The 17,095-nt window shown below is 42.7% G+C and overlaps 1 protein-coding gene across 4 annotated transcripts in view; it reads left to right on the forward strand.

Moving 5' to 3' along the window:
* The window catches only part of LOC134611695 (excitatory amino acid transporter 1-like), a 57,786-nt gene extending 45,646 nt beyond the window's left edge, over positions 1–12,140 (forward strand). For all 4 annotated transcript variants that reach the window (XM_063455844.1, XM_063455841.1, XM_063455843.1 and 1 more), the window contains 2 exons: positions 7,921–8,055; positions 11,124–12,140. In XM_063455844.1, the coding sequence (XP_063311914.1) occupies positions 7,921–8,055; positions 11,124–11,322 (334 nt within the window). In that variant the 3' untranslated portion in view covers positions 11,323–12,140. The remainder of the gene's footprint in view (positions 1–7,920; positions 8,056–11,123) is intronic.
* The last annotated feature ends 4,955 nt before the right edge of the window (positions 12,141–17,095 follow it).

A 17,095-nucleotide genomic window follows, 5' to 3' on the forward strand; every position in this document is an offset into this window, starting at 1 on the left:
ACATCCCTGCAGTCTCTGATAAACCTCCCCTGGCTCCATGCTTTGAGCTCCTCCTTTGTTCAATCTTACCCCTGACTGGCAGCTGCCCACTGCAGTTTTTTTTTATTTATTTTTTATTATACATAGAAGTGTTTTTGAAACCCAAACTGTGTTGGCTATAATCCTCTGTGAGGATATATAAGATACAAAACATGTTAACTTGGCCGTTAAGATGTTGAGAAAGCATAATGCTCAGCAACAGACATTCTGTCCTAATGAAGGGCTTTCTCTACGCAAAATTGCTTTAGAAATGAATTGTCAGCATTCGGAGACAAAGTGCTTAAAAAAACTTTGCCACTCAAATTGGATGCTGACATCGCCTGAGCTGGAAAGAGAATTGTCAGAGAGTACTTCTGTGACTTGTTCTGCTTCAACAATCCGTGGCCGCCAGCTTTACTTTGAACTCAGAAGCCGTAAAGCAAGGAGGAAGCCTCTACTGTCAGAATGCCAGTGAAAAGCTTGCCTACTGTGGGCTAAGCAACATCGACATTGGTCGACAGGTGACTGGAAAAAGGTTTTGTTTAGTGACGCGTCAACTTTTTCCATTGCTGCAAATAATGGTACCTCATATGTAAGGGAGACATTATGGTGAAGAACTCAAGCCATAGTGCAATAAGAGAACATTGAAGTACCCAACATCTCTAATGATTTGGTCTTGTATGGCTGCAAATGGCATTGGGAGCTGTGCATTTCTGATGGAATAATGAATGCAAGCGGGTATATTCGTGTCCTAACTAATAAAATGCTCCCTAGGGCTGCAGAGTTATTAAAGTTATTCCCACATAGTGACTGTTCAACGACAACAAGGCCCCTTGCCATCGAGCAACAACTGTAAAAAAAACTGGGATAGAATATAGAGGTGTTCGTCGTCTGACTGGCCTGCTCAATCACCTGATTTGAACCTTATCAAAAACATGTGGATGAAACAAAGCGTGGAATATCAAAGAAGCAGTTGTCAGGATCGGGACAGGGATCCAACACGCAGGGTACAAAGAGTGGAAAGGTACGTATACCGGGCCTTAGAATGGCCGGACTAACGTACCGAGAGTAATAGAGAATAGTCAGAGACAAGCCGAGGTCGAGGGAACGAGAAGACAGATAAGCGAGAGACAAGCCGGGTCAAGGGATAACAGAGAAGCAGGGTAGTACAACAAGCCGAGTCAAAACCAAATAGAGCAAACTAGAATACCAGAGCACTGAGTGACTAGACAAGCTAGAACCACGACAGGGCAATGAGCTGAAGAGAGAAGTAAGCTTAAATACCCTGGCTCCGGATGGTAAGCACGCCTCTGACAAGTGCCGATTGGATATCGGACACTTGAGTGACAGGTCGCTCGTGATAGCGTCATGACGTCACGTATTGAGCGTCCTGCTAGAAAAGGATGTGGATTCCTCGCGGCCGGTGTTTAAGTGGCTGGATGAACCGCGAGGAACGGAGGAAACAGCTCGCCTGGACGGATAAACCACCAAGTCTCTCCCTCCCTTAGAGGTAGAGACCTCAGGTACCCTGACAGTACCCCCCCTCTCAGATACGCCCACCGGGCGGAAGGAACCGGGGCGAGATGGGAAGCGGAGGTGAAATGCTCTGCGAAGGCGAGAAGCATGAACGTCCTCCTGAGGTACCCAACTCCTCTCCTCAGGACCATATCCCCTCCAGTTGACCAGATATTGCAATTTTCCCCTTGAAATTCTGGAATCAACGATGGAGCTTACCTCGTACTCCTCCCGACCCTCCACCTGAACAGGACGAGGCGAGGAGACCTTAGAGGAGAATTTGTTGCAAATAAGAGGTTTCAACAAGGAGACATGAAAAGAGTTAGGAATGCGTAAGGCAGGTGGCAGAGCAAGGCGATACGCAACCGGATTGATACGAGTGAGAACCCTGTAAGGGCCTATGTAGCGAGGAGCAAATTTCATAGATGGAACTTTTAGTCGAATATTCTTAGTACTTAACCATACCCTATCCCCAGGAACAAAAACAGGAGCCGCTTTTCTATGCTTGTCAGCGTGTTTCTTGAACAACGAGGAACTATGTAACAGAATTTGCCGAGTCTGATCCCATAATTTCTTCAGGTTGGCGACATGATCATCAACCGACGGTATCCCCTGAGAAGAGGAAACCGAAGGAAAAATCGAAGGATGAAAGCCATAGTTCATGAAGAAAGGGCTAGAGCGAGTTGAATCGCAAACAAGGTTATTGTGTGCGAACTCCGCCCAAGGAATCAGACCGACCCAATCGTCCTGGTGTTCGGAAACAAAGCAACGCAGATACTGTTCGATCTTTTGATTGGTACGTTCAGCAGCTCCGTTAGACTGAGGGTGATAGGCCGAGGAGAAGTTCAATTTGATGCCCATTTGAGAACAAAAGGATCTCCAGAAACGTGAGACAAATTGAGAGCCTCTATCAGAAACAATCTCCGAAGGAATCCCATGTAGGCGAAAAACCTCTCTTGCAAAAATCTCCGCCAATTCAGGAGAAGTCGGAAGTTTAGGTAATGGCACGAAATGGGCCATCTTAGTAAATCTATCCACTACCGTGAGAATAACAGTCTGTCTCTTGGAAGCAGGCAAATCAACGATAAAGTCAATGGACAAACAGGACCAAGGTTTCTCAGGAATGTCCAAGGGGTGTAACAGGCCACATGGAGATGCATGAGGTAGTTTAGTCTTGGCACACGTTTCACAAGCTGCGACGAACTCCTCAATATCTTTTCGAAGTGAAGACCACCAGAAATCCTTGGATATCAAAGAGTATGTCTTGCGAATACCAGGATGACCAGCTATTTTACTTTCGTGAAAACACTGTAAGAGCTCCAGTTGAAGTTCAGGAGGAACAAAGTTTCTTCCCTCAGGAGTGTTTCCGGGAGCTAGATGTTGTGACTTCAAGATCTGGTCAAGTAGCGGAGAATGGATTTTGAGACTGGTATTAGCAATAATATTGCATTTGGGTACAATGGAGGACATAAGTGGTTCAACTGAAGCAGAGGGCTCATATTGGCGAGATAGCGCATCGGCTTTAGAATTCTTTGACCCAGGTCTGTAAGTCAGAACGTAATTGAAATGGGTAAGAAACAACGACCAACGAGCCTGCCTGGAGGACAACCGCTTAGCCTCTCCGATATAAGACAAATTTTTGTGGTCAGTTAGAATGGTAACAGGATGTAATGTACCTTCCAATAAATGTCTCCACTCTTTCAAAGCCTTGATAACCGCTAGTAATTCTCTGTCACCAATGTCATATCTGCTTTCAGTACCGGTCAATTTTTTAGAGAAAAATCCACATGGATGTAATGGTTTATCAACCCCCAACCTTTGAGATAGGACAGCACCTAAACCAGTCTCTGATGCATCTACCTCAAGTAGAAAAGGCAGAGAAGTGTCGGGGTGAACTAAAATTGGAGCGGAAGCGAAAAGCTCCTTGAGAGTTTTGAACGCATGGAGAGCTTCAGTAGTCCAATTCTTAGTATCAGCCCCCTGTTTGGTCATATTAGTGATAGGTGCGATAATGGAAGAATAGCCCTTAATAAAGCGCCTGTAATAATTAGAAAAACCAATAAATCTCTGTATGGCTTTAAGACCTTTGGGTAAAGGCCACTCTAGAATGGATTGGAGCTTATCCGGATCCATCTTAAATCCCTCCCCAGAGATCACATAGCCGAGAAAGGTTACCTGGGTTTGATCAAAGCTACATTTCTCCAACTTGCAGTACAAGCCATGCTGGAGAAGCTTGTGCAAAACCCTCCTGACTTGCTTGTGATGAGTCTCAATCTCACTAGAATGAATGAGTATATCATCTAGGTATACAATGACGCAATCTTGCTGAAATTCCCTAAGAACCTCATTTATCAGATCCTGGAATACAGCTGGCGCATTGCATAACCCAAAAGGCATAACAGTATATTCATAGTGACCATATCGAGTATTGAATGCCGTCATCCACTCATGTCCCTGCTGGATTCTCACCAAGTTATATGCCCCTCTGAGGTCTAACTTGGTGAAAATTGTAGATCCCTTCAAACGATCGAAGAGTTCGGTGATCAAGGGAATCGGGTAGGCATTTTTAATGGTTATCTTATTCAAGCCTCGATAATCAATACAAGGTCTCAAAGAACCATCTTTCTTTTTAACAAAAAAAAATCCAGCCCCGGCAGGGGAGGAGGACCTCCTGATGAATCCCTTGTCTAAATTCTCGTGAATATACTCCTCTAGAACTGAGTTCTCTTTAGTAGATAATGGGTATACATGACCTCTGGGAGGCATGGTACCAGGGAGTAGGTTAATTTTGCAATCAAAGGACCTGTGTGGGGGTAAGGTATCGGCTTTCTTTTTGTCAAATACTGCCTTTAAGTCTAGATACTGAGGCGGAATTTGTGTCTCTGTAGGATTGTCAGAGGTAGTCGATGTATTAGTTAATCCGAGAGGTAAGACCTTCCGCAAGCATTTTTCTTGACAATTCTCTCCCCACGAAACTATCTCCCCTGACTCCCAATTAATAATAGGGTTGTGTCTCCTCAACCAGGAGTACCCCAGGACTATGGGAATAGACGGAGAAGAAATGAGCATTAAGGATATATCCTCTTTATGTAGGATGCCAACAGTCAAGTTAATCGGTATGGTCTCATGGAAAATAACGGGCTCAAGTAACGGTCTACCATCGATGGCCTCAACAGCCAGTGGTGTCTCTTTTAACTGGGATGGGATAGCATGCTTGGCAACAAAACCCTGATCTATAAAGCTCTCAGCAGCTCCAGAATCGATTAGTGCCATAGTCTTTACTACTCCCTTCTCCCACCTCAAAGAAACGGGTAACAGAAGCCTGAACTCTTTGTAATTGTGAATAGAGGACAAAGTAGAAACACCCAAGGCCTGTCCTCTAGAGAAACTTAGGTGCGAGCGTTTCCCGAACGATTAGGACAATTTAGGCGTAAATGTCCTCTGACTCCACAATACATACATAAACCCTCCCTTCTTCTGTACTGTCTCTCTCTCTCTGTGAGATGAGTACTACCTATCTGCATAGGTTCGGAAATACGTAAGTCCTCGAACTCAGAATTTTGAAAGGTAGGTGCTAGTTTAAAGGAGGGTCTACGGGTCCTATCTCGAGTGTTCTGCCTCTCTCTTATGCGTTCATCAATACGAGATATAAAAGAAATTAAATCCTCCAAATTCTCAGGGAGTTCTCTAGTAGCGACTTCGTCAAGAATTACATCTGATAACCCATTCAGAAACACATCTATATAAGCCTGTTCGTTCCACTTAACTTCTGCCGCCAAGGACCTGAACTCTAGTGCATAGTCCACAAGTGTTCGATTGTCCTGTCTAAGGCGCAACAGTAATCTAGCTGCATTGACCTTTCTACCAGGAGGGTCAAAAGTTCTTCTAAACGCAGCTACAAAGGCATTATAATTATAGACTAGTGGATTATCATTCTCCCATAAAGGATTGGCCCATCTCAGAGCTTTCTCAATGAGTAAAGTAATAACAAATCCAACCTTCGCTCTATCTGTAGGATAAGAGCGGGGTTGTAATTCGAAATGGATGCTAATCTGGTTCAGAAAACCACGGCACTTCTCCGGTGACCCGCCATAACGTACTGGTGGGGTAATACGGGAAGAAGCACCTACAGTGGCTAACTCTAGACCTGAGACTGCAGGAGAAATAGAAGGAGTACGTGTCTCCTCAGGTGGGTTACTAGCACGAGACAAAAGTGCCTGTAGTGCTAGAGCCATCTGATCCATCCTATGCTCCATGGCGTCAAACCTGGGATCAGAAGAACCAAGCTGACTGTTTGTACCTGCAGGATCCATTGGCCCTGTCGTAATGTCAGGATCGGGACAGGGATCCAACACGCAGGGTACAAAGAGTGGAAAGGTACGTATACCGGGCCTTAGAATGGCCGGACTAACGTACCGAGAGTAATAGAGAATAGTCAGAGACAAGCCGAGGTCGAGGGAACGAGAAGACAGATAAGCGAGAGACAAGCCGGGTCAAGGGATAACAGAGAAGCAGGGTAGTACAACAAGCCGAGTCAAAACCAAATAGAGCAAACTAGAATACCAGAGCACTGAGTGACTAGACAAGCTAGAACCACGACAGGGCAATGAGCTGAAGAGAGAAGTAAGCTTAAATACCCTGGCTCCGGATGGTAAGCACGCCTCTGACAAGTGCCGATTGGATATCGGACACTTGAGTGACAGGTCGCTCGTGATAGCGTCATGACGTCACGTATTGAGCGTCCTGCTAGAAAAGGATGTGGATTCCTCGCGGCCGGTGTTTAAGTGGCTGGATGAACCGCGAGGAACGGAGGAAACAGCTCGCCTGGACGGATAAACCACCAAGTCTCTCCCTCCCTTAGAGGTAGAGACCTCAGGTACCCTGACAGCAGTGCCTTTGAATGCTTCAATCTGGTTGACGAACGTCAACGTCTTGACCGCATTACAGTTGCATAAGAAATTAGTCCTACATACAAGAAATTAGTCCTACATACAATTATACCTTACGTATAATTCACGGATGAAAAACCTAGTCCATACGGTGCCCAAAAGGTGTGCACCTGTGCTAAAAAAAAAAAAAAAGAAAGGAATATTCAATCAAGTATTAACACCTCTTGTGTATCAATAAGTGTATTTAGATGCCAAATTTATTAATTATTTGCTGCTTCTTTATAATATTTCAAATGTATCTGTGTAACGCTCTTCATTTTTATCTCATGATATTTTTTATGTCATAAACTGATTAATCTTAAGTTCAGGCTTGAAATGTACAATAAATGAAGACATCTCCTTAAATTAGGTAAATAATTTAAGATATTTTTTATTGTTATGTTTTATTTATGTTTAAATATGTTGAGCTCCATGTAGAGGCAGGTGGTGCGTTTGTGTGTATAAATTATGATTTTATACAATCCATTCATTAATGCACTTTATCTGTATGTATGTATAAAAAAAAAAAAACCGTTGTTGCACTATAACATGTTTTTATGTTTCTTGATGTGTACTATGTCAGCAGTGAGTTACTATGGTAACCGCTCCAAATGAATAGGACTTACACCTCCTACAACATAATTAACTTTAATTGCTGTAAAGATATTTATATATGGTGTGTTTTCACTATTACACTTAGCTTGACAAAGATTGTATATTGGACAAAATGTTGTGGAAATGAAGATATTTTTTTTTCCAACACCTTGGAGAAGCACTGGTCCTCCACCATACAAGGAGGGATGTTTGGGCGAGTGCTTTCATTTGTCAAAAATATATAAATCATGGCACATCATCATCCTCATGAAGGATCTTCTGTAAAGAATCACATTGACATAGTTTTGTTTTTTGGGTTGTTTTTGGGTTGTTTTCTCCTAGAGACCAAAATTGTATACAAGTTATGAACTCTGGGGCCCATTCTTCAACGGCAAAATTAGCTCAGAGAATTATTCTTTAACTGTATAAATATTTATACACTAACACAAAACATGTGCACAACAAAGACATGGAAATCCGCCTTTATTAGACTTTGCCTAGAGTGGGCCTATGCCTGGTACCAGACAAATCATAGTTTGTATCTACAAAGAGGAAGAGGGGCCCACTGGAAATAGCACAGGATTGAATTTGTGAGTCCTGATCCTGAAGTCAAAAATCACTAATCTACTCGGTAATTTCATATCTGTTAGTAGATACTGACATTGTTACTGCTTCTCTTGTTTAGTTATCTTAGATATCTATTACCTGTGATTTAAATGTTGGCTCATTGGAAAACAGGCAAACCTCCTGCTTACAGGATTCTTCCCTGCCATAATAGAGGCTTTGTGTAAGCCACATACATTTTGTTGCATTCTCTTGTGGTTTTTATACTGACTCCAATTTTTTTATTTTTTTCTCTCCGCAGTATTACAGCAACAGCTGCCAGTATTGGCGCGGCTGGAATTCCTCAGGCTGGCCTCGTGACCATGGTTATAGTCCTGACATCCGTGGGACTCCCCACAGAGGATATAACACTTATAATTGCGGTTGATTGGTTCTTGTGAGTATATTTATTTGATATCTAAACCATTTCAGGCTCTTAACCCCTTCAATGCTGAGCACTTTTTAAATGGGAAAAAAAAATATTAGCAGTAATTTGAAGCAAGGGATGCGTAACTATCATATAAACATATAGTAACACACGCAATTCTGTGCATAGGTTGCTTTACAGGAAAGTTGTAAATGTATGTAAATTTACAAAATTTTTCTTTTTCATTTATACGTTCATCTTTTATGAAAAAAAATGTGTATGTGTGATATATAAAGCTTTAGACAGTATACAGTGTCCTTTGTTTTTCACACAGGGTCTGAAATGTTAGTATAAAAACAAAAATGTAATAATTCTCACATCTAGTAAATGTGGAGAGTAAAAAATGGGTTGCAAGAGAATACTGAGAACGGGCAGCAGCTGAAATAGCCTGCCCTTCGGTCGGTCCCCGCTCAGTTCTCAAGCTGGTTTTTGCTCATCTTGTGCCATTACAGAGAGAACTTCTCTGAAACATATCAGACTGGTCCCACCCATACGGGCAGTTCAAATCCGAAATGCCAGCAAGTTCCCTCTGCACGAGAGACACAGCAACCCCAGACGATCGTTTCAGCCTTGTTAGGCATCATCAGTGAGGCATAGCTGATATCTCCCTAGGCACCGTGAGCAAGGGGTCCACGTCTGGATTATCCCTTTAAACTTGTGGAGAGTAAAAAATGGGTTGCAAGAGAATACTGAGAACGGGCAGCAGCTGAAATAGCCTGCCCTTCGGTCGGTCCCCGCTCAGTTCTCAAGCTGGTTTTTGCTCATCTTGTGCCATTACAGAGAGAACTTCTCTGAAACATATCAGACTGGTCCCACCCATACGGGCAGTTCAAATCCGAAATGCCAGCAAGTTCCCTCTGCACGAGAGACACAGCAACCCCAGACAATCGTTTCAGCCGTTTCAGCCTTGCTGTATCTCTCGTGCAGAGAGAACTTGCTGGCATTTCGGATCTGGACTGCCCGTATGGGTGGGACCAGTCTGATATGCTTCAGATATGTTCTCTCTGTAATGGCACAAGATGAGCTAAAACCAGCTTGAGTTCTGAGCGGGGACCCACCGAAGGGCAGGCTATTTCAGCTGCTGTCCGTTCTCAGAATACTCTTGCGACCCGTTTTTTCTCTCCATAAGTTTAAAGGGTAATCCAGACGTGGACCCCTTGCTCACGGTGCCTAGAGAGATATCAGCTATGCCTCACTGATGATGCTTAACAAGGCTGAAACGATCGTCTGGGGTTGCTGTATCTCTCGTGCAGAGAGAACTTGCTGGTATTTCGGATCTGGACTGCCCGTATGGGTGGGACCAGTCTGATATGCTTCAGATATGTTCTCTCTGTAATGGCACAAGATGAGCTAAAACCAGCTTGAGTTCTGAGCGGGGACCCACCGAAGGGCAGGCTATTTCAGCTGCTGTCCGTTCTCAGAATACTCTTGCGACCCGTTTTTTCTCTCCATAAGTTTAAAGGGTAATCCAGACGTGGACCCCTTGCTCACGGTGCCTAGAGAGATATCAGCTATGCCTCACTGATGATGCCTAACAAGGCTGAAACGATTGTCTGGGGTTGCTGTATCTCTCGTGCAGAGAGAACTTGCTGGCATCTCGGATCTGGACTGCCCGTATGGGTGGGACCAGTCTGATATGCTTCAGATATGTTCTCTCTGTAATGGCACAAGATGAGCTAAAACCAGCTTGAGTTCTGAGCGGGGACCCACCGAAGGGCAGGCTATTTCAGCTGCTGTCCGTTCTCAGAATACTCTTGCGACCCGTTTTTTCTCTCCATATAGTAAATGTGACAAAACTGTGTAAAAATATATATAACTGTGTAAAAATATATATATCTCTTGCTTAACTATATCATGCCTTTTAAAGGGACACTCCAGGCACCGAAAACAACTTCATCTAAATTAAGTTGTTATGGTGGCTGAAGGCACTCTTACCTCAAGGGGTTAAACCGTTCTCGAACAGTTTGACCCCTAAGTTGCTTCCAGCTGCGATGTCCACTCTTTCTCGGGGCATCCATGTTCTGAAATTTTGCTTACAGAAAACGCGAAGTGCCACTGGGCAGGGGCACTGTTTTTTGGCTGAGAGTGGTCAGTTGCCACGTTCAGCCAATCATTGACTTCCCATTCACTAAACTGGCTTGGGAAAGGTATGCTTCTTTCCAAGCCAGTTTAGTGAATGGGAAGCCACTGATTGGCTGAATAAATAACAGTTCAGGAACTCTGGGATAACCGGAATAGCAGCTTTATTGGGCACCTGGGTTATTTGGGGAGTGCGGCATCTAGTACATTTCTACTACTGATTGGCTGAAAGCATCAGCTGACTGCTCTCAGCCAATAAGTGGCGCCCCTGCACAGTGGCACTCTGCATTTTCTGTATGTGAAAATTCAGAACCTGGATGCCACCAGAGGAGGAGTGGACATCACCCATCAGTTTCCTGTTAATACATGGGTAATGCTTTAATCAACCTATTTTTACAGTGTATGGCAGTATTTATCTTGAGCTTTGGTTAAGTACTTATGTCGGAGTTGTTAACATATGAGGGGGGTGGACTAAGCTTTAAAAAAAAAAAAGTGTGCCACATTGTAACTGAAGTAGTAAGTACTGTAGGTAGTAGAGTTGCTAATTAAGAATGGTTTCATAACAGTACTGAGGAATATGTGGTTAGTGGTAAAATGACTCCTTGGAAAAAACTATACTCTAAAATCTTGGCAAACCTAAATGTGGGGTACATAATGGATTATGATCCAGGCCTCAAAAAAATTCCACTCACCAATAACCATTGGTGAGTGAAAGATTCATCCTGGCGAGTAGAAATTCACTCCCGGTGAGTATGCTAATGGAGCACAAAACCCCAATTTGTAGCAGGATAGGTGTTAAAAAGAGGTAGGGAGTCCATTATCCACCCCATACCTTGGGCTATAAGACAAACTATCATGTGATTGGCAGATAAGGGGTTAAAGATGGGAGTAAGTCGGCATGGCAAATGCAATTTTTATGCATTTTTTTCTGAATTGTGTATTGTTTCCTCTTTGTCCAGGGACCGTCTCAGAACAACCACCAATGTCCTCGGAGACTCCTTAGGAGCTGGCATTGTTGAACATCTATCCAGGCATGAACTTCAGAAAAAAGATGCTGAAATGGGGAACTCTGTTCTTGAAGAGAGTGAGAAGCCCTACCAACTAATCTACCCCGAGAATGACGTACAGAAACACCCCAGTAGTGAAACATCAATGTAAGCCATAGACATTCTCAACAGAACCTCATACAATCTGTGACATTCACCCATAGAGAAACCCCTAATCATTCTACTAGTGATCTGAATCCAACTGTGTGAAAACCTTGATTATACTGGCATTTATAGAAGAAACATCTTAACTTGATAAGAACATTCCACGTACACCACAACTAAGCGAGACTTACAAATGGACAGTGGTCAATTTATGGGAGGTAAGATGTATTTCTCCCCAAAAGGAGACACCTCAGTGGTATCCTTTTCATCTTCATTGATCACTCTGTCCTCTCTAGCACTAAAGGTGTTGGGTTAAAGTTTTTAATAGAATACTTATATTGTTTAAGATATGTCTGAATATATAGTCATAGGCACTTCCAGGAATTACATTTAAAATGTGATATCTTTATTTTATTTATATTTGTACGTGCAATGGAATCTTAATTTAAGTCCATCCCAGTTTTGCATGGATTGTAATTGTGTATTATTTTAATATATATTTTTAAATAATTGTATCTGAACATTGTATTTAGAACTTGTCTGAAAAAAAAGAATGCTTGTGAATTTAATTTAGATAGTGTGGAAATTAGTAGTGTTTTGAGAGGTCAGGTAATATGGAGAAGTAAGTTAAGTTTGATGACCCATTACTCGTCACGTCACTGTATGACAATGTCCGCTATAACTTGCTGTTCTGGTCATATTCTGAATCGTGCAAGAAGGAAATCAAATTTACAATGCTGCCGACTGGTCACATTGGTGCCGACTGGCCTATTGGTGCAAAACCAATTAGCTAGGGGTGGTAGGTTGATGGATGCTGACTTACAATGGACCAGTTACCTACACAGGCTATACCTGTATTAAATGCATTCTATATATATATATATATATATATATATATATATGTGTCTTTTAATCTTGTTTTTGTTTTTGTATTTTTTTGTATTTTTTTTTTAGAATGGGTCTCTGAATTCTGTGGCATAATCTGCATGACTGAGTACTGCCCTGCCCTGAACTCTGCTTTCTTATGTTAGCTCCTTCTCCTAAATAATGCAACAATAATACATAGTATGGAGCATGCTGTTAAAATGTCTGCCTCCAATGGAATGTAGTTATTGTGAATTACTGCTTGGCTCTTTTTTTTTTTTTTTTTTTTTTTTTTTTTTAATATTCCGAATTGTCTTTATAATATCACTACACCATTATGCATGCAGAACAGTTACTCCTGATATTTTTGGGTTCTCCTTTTTTTTTTTTTTTTAATTCTTTATTTTTGCAATGCATATGATGGTAACATTCAGGCACGTGGTACCCCAAAGGCAATCCGCATGCATATTTCAAAACAAAGAGTGATAACATGGAAAGCATTAGGGTATGGTAGTACAATGCACTATTTTTATATTTATGAACAGGCTTAAATCACGCTATTTGTAGATTGTTTTTGTTGAACATGCTAAACTAGGCAATTTTATGTATATGTTAGTAATCTATGAAACAGACGATTATATCTGCGTTAAAACCCAGCGATGCACATAAAAACGAAAAACAGTGGTCTAATATTTATGTTCGTGTCTACAAGCTGAGATACATGCTAGTGGATTCGTTTTTGTAATCGCTTATGTAGTCGCTATGTGGTTGCATATGTAGCTTATCTCATCTATACTTGGTTAGGCTTAAGTAAGATTGTTCGATTACTTGTTGAACTGACAGGTATACTTAGGAATACCCTACATTTATGGATAACATTAGCGTGTCACAGTTGCTTAGAACATTTGCTCATACAAGTTGCCTAGAACAGTAATAATAAAGCATAGTGGGGTATGCAGCTTGAGAGTGGGGTTGCGTGTGAAGACAGACTGATCTGCTGAGAGGGTGAGAAAGGGGCATCTGGTACCGTCCGTGTAAGCCCAAGGTAAGTCCCGTTTTGTCCCTCAGGATGGGGGCTGTCAGTGTAGAGTAGAAACTGCTAGTAGTCCTCTGCGACGGGACTCAGTTCCAGCAGCGCTTGCAGTGTGTGTAGCTTTACGGCTCCCCGATTTGCGGCTGTGGCTGGAAAGGGTGGTGACGAGCTGTGCCCTCCATTGATTCCCTGGTCGGGTAAGTGGCTTTTGTGGCGCTCTCATGGATGTGGGAGTAAACATGTGGCTTGCCATTGTAGATCTGCCCAGGTGCAAACTCCAAGCTCACTTGTGTGCTGTGTGTCGCTCCTACCCCAGTGCCATGCTGAGAGGCTGCAGCTTTCCCTTTGTCCTGTGTCCGGTGCGGTCGCCGTACCTGTAATCAGACAGCTGTTGTGGCTCAATATATATCAAAGGAGCGGTAGTATAGGTGCTCTGAGCCGCCGCCATTTTGGATTTGGGCCTTGTATGTCCGGCGCCGTGTGGTCAGCTCTCAGGTCGGCTTGCATGCGCCCCAATGTGGACCGGGATGACCCCCCCGGCCCAGAGGGGGGGGAACAGGAGCCGGCAGGCATTAAACATTCCAGCGTGGGGCAGTATAGTAGGGAGACAGGGCAGCGGCCGTCCACCCCGCTCCCCCTAAAGTAGGCCGCAGCCTCCAAAGTCCCGTGCTTCCCGTTGGGGGATCCAGAACTCCCGATCTCGGGGTCCGCTACCCTTCCCACCGCTGTGTGAGTGGTTTCTCGCTGTTTGTGGGTTTGGATGGCTGCCTATTTTGGCTCCGATGTCTGATTTCTCCGGAGCCCATCCGCCATGCGACCGGTCAGCATGGCGGTCCGGCCCCGCCCCCCTGCTTGGCTCTTTTTAAGGTGCTATGACTTCAATATATGTCATAACCAACCAGGCTAGTAAATGTCCTGTATCAAAACGGAATATTCCACTCATTCAATGGATGCAGGGCTCATACATCTGCAAACTAAGCAGGGCATTCTATACTAATCGAAGGTCATCTGGAACCAGATTGTTTATATGTAACGGGTTGTGGTACTAATGGAGTTAATTAACATTCCATTATGTAGTGTTATTGACTTAATTAAGCAGTAAAATGTTGATTTTTATTTTATTTTTAGTCCTTTATATACTCCAACAGAAAGGACTAATATAGGAGAGGTAGGTTAAAGATTGACCGCCTTCAAGGGCTATTCCCTAGACTTTTAGCGAATTAAACTTAGAAACATAGAATGTGACGGCAGATAAGAACCATTCGGCCCATCTAGTCTGCCCAGTTTTCTAAATACTTTCATTAGTCCCTGGCCTTATCTTATAGTTAGGATAGCCTTATGCCTATCCCACGCATGCTTAAACTCCTTTACTGTGTTAACCTCTACCACTTCAGCTGGAAGGCTATTCCATGCATCCACTACCCTCTCAGTAAAGTAATACTTCCTGATATTATTTTTAAACCTTTGCCCCTCTAATTTAAGACTATGTCCTCTTGTTGTGATAGTTTTTCTTCTTTTAAATATAGTCTCCTCCTACTGTGTTTATTCCCTTTATGTATTTAAATGTTTCTATCATATCCCCCCATCACGTCTTTCCTCCAAGCTATACATGTTAAGATCCTTTAACCTTTCCTGGTAAGTTTTATCCTGCAATCCATGAACCAGTTTAGTAGCCCTTCTCTGAACTCTCTCTAAAGTATCAATATCCTTCTGAAGATACGGTCTCCAGGACTGCGTACAATACTCCAAGTGAGGTCTCACCAGTGTTCTGTACAATGGCATGAGCACTTCCCTCTTTCTACTGCTAATACCTCTCCCTATACAACCAAGCATTCTGCTAGCATTTCCTGCTGCTCTATTACATTGTCTGCCTACCTTTAAGTCATAAGAAATAATCACCCCTAAATCCTTTTCCTTAGATGTTAAGGTTAGGACTCAATCGAATATTCTGTATTCTGCCCTTGGGTTTTTACGTCCAAGGTGCATTATCTTGCACTTATCCACATTAAATGTCAGTTGCCACAACTCTGACCATTTTTCTAGTTTACCTAAATTATTAGCCATTTGGCTTATCCCTCCTGGAACATCAACCCTGTTACATATCTTAGTATCATCAGCAAAAAGACATACCTTACCATCAAGACCTTCTGCAATATCACTAATAAAAATATTAAAGAGAATGGGTACAAGTTATTGTAGCAATGTATATATGGGGTCCTAAACAGGCTCCTTGAGTTAATATGAGCAAAGAAACATTAGACTTGAGCAGAGTCAAATGGTAACACTGAGGCGAAAAATGTCTGTTTTGGAGAACTATTACAAATCCTGTTATTTTCAGTTATAGTTTAGCTTCAAATAGTTCATTCAGATTTTATATTTTTTGAAGTTAATTAATAACCATGTGTTGTTTTTTTTGTTTTGTTTTTTTTAATTGTTACACCTAAATGGTAATCATTGTGACTACTTTTTCATGGTTACTGTTGCAGTGTGTTTTGGTTTAGGCCAACACATGTACAGGAGAGTTTTTTTTGTTTCGAGTTTTGTGGAGACCATGCTTCGCCTGCTAGTATTCATAGCCCACAGGCAATCCAGTTGCTGTTGCATCCCCTGTACTTGTGATGTGTGACATCACAATGTAATTTATCAAAGTGAAAAAAAAAAGATCAAGCACTCATGTGATCCCGACTACAAAGATTTATTAAAACCCCGCAGTAATGTTTTTTGTTTTTTTAACCCACTCACAGATAATTGTATCATAGTGTAAATTGAACATAACAAGCGAATGCACAGAAGGAATCCATTCAAAACCCCACCATGAACTGCAGTGTTGCTTAGCAACAATGGGGATGAATTATTACAGAATCATACATCAAGGTCCAAATGAATGTCAGTCTGCAAGTAACGTGTTTAATAGCGCTATCATAAAAGTACCAGAGTGAAACGCTATAGCAACAAAGATTACATACTCACTGACCCAAAATCTCGTGCTTACATCCTGATATAGATGCATTCCAGAACTCTGCCCACCTATTAAGATTTGAATACATATAATACAAATAGTAAATTATCAATTAAAAAGCGATTACATTAAAAAAATTATTTAAAGGACAATTGTAAAGAGTTACGGTCATCAGATTACCAGAAACAAAACCTTGAAGTCCCACAACCCTGTGAACACATGAAGGTTGTCATAGAGACCATAATAACAACCTATCTTAACCAAGGCCCTAGGCCAAAAATATGTTGTCGCCCCCACTCATGCAGACTAACATACGCTGACTCAAGTATAAACACACATTGATCCATGCAAACTAATACACACTCTGACCCATGCAGACATACACAGACACACACACGAACCCATGCAGACACACACATGAACCCATGCAGACACACCCTTACCCGTACTGACCCATGCAGACACACACACTCTGACCCATGAAGACACACACACTCTGACCCCATGCAGACACACACACTCTGACCCATGCAGACACACACACTCTGACCCATGCAGACACACACACTCTGACCCATGCAGACACACACACTCTGACCCATGCAGACACACACACTCTGACCCATGCAGACACACACACTCTGACCCATGCAGACACACACACTCTGACCCATGCAGACACACACACTCTGACCCATGCAGACACACACACACTCTGACCCATGCACACACACACTCTGACCCATGCACACACACACTCTGACCCATGCAGACACACACACTCTGACCCATGCAGACACACACACTCTGACCCATGCAGACACACACACTCTGACCCATGCAGACACACACACTCTGACCCATGCAGACACACACACTCTGACCCATGCAGACACACACACTCTGACCCATGCAGACACACAC

The sequence above is a fragment of the Pelobates fuscus genome, chromosome 5 (assembly GCF_036172605.1).
Source record: "Pelobates fuscus isolate aPelFus1 chromosome 5, aPelFus1.pri, whole genome shotgun sequence".
NCBI classification, from domain to species: Eukaryota; Metazoa; Chordata; class Amphibia; order Anura; family Pelobatidae; genus Pelobates; species Pelobates fuscus.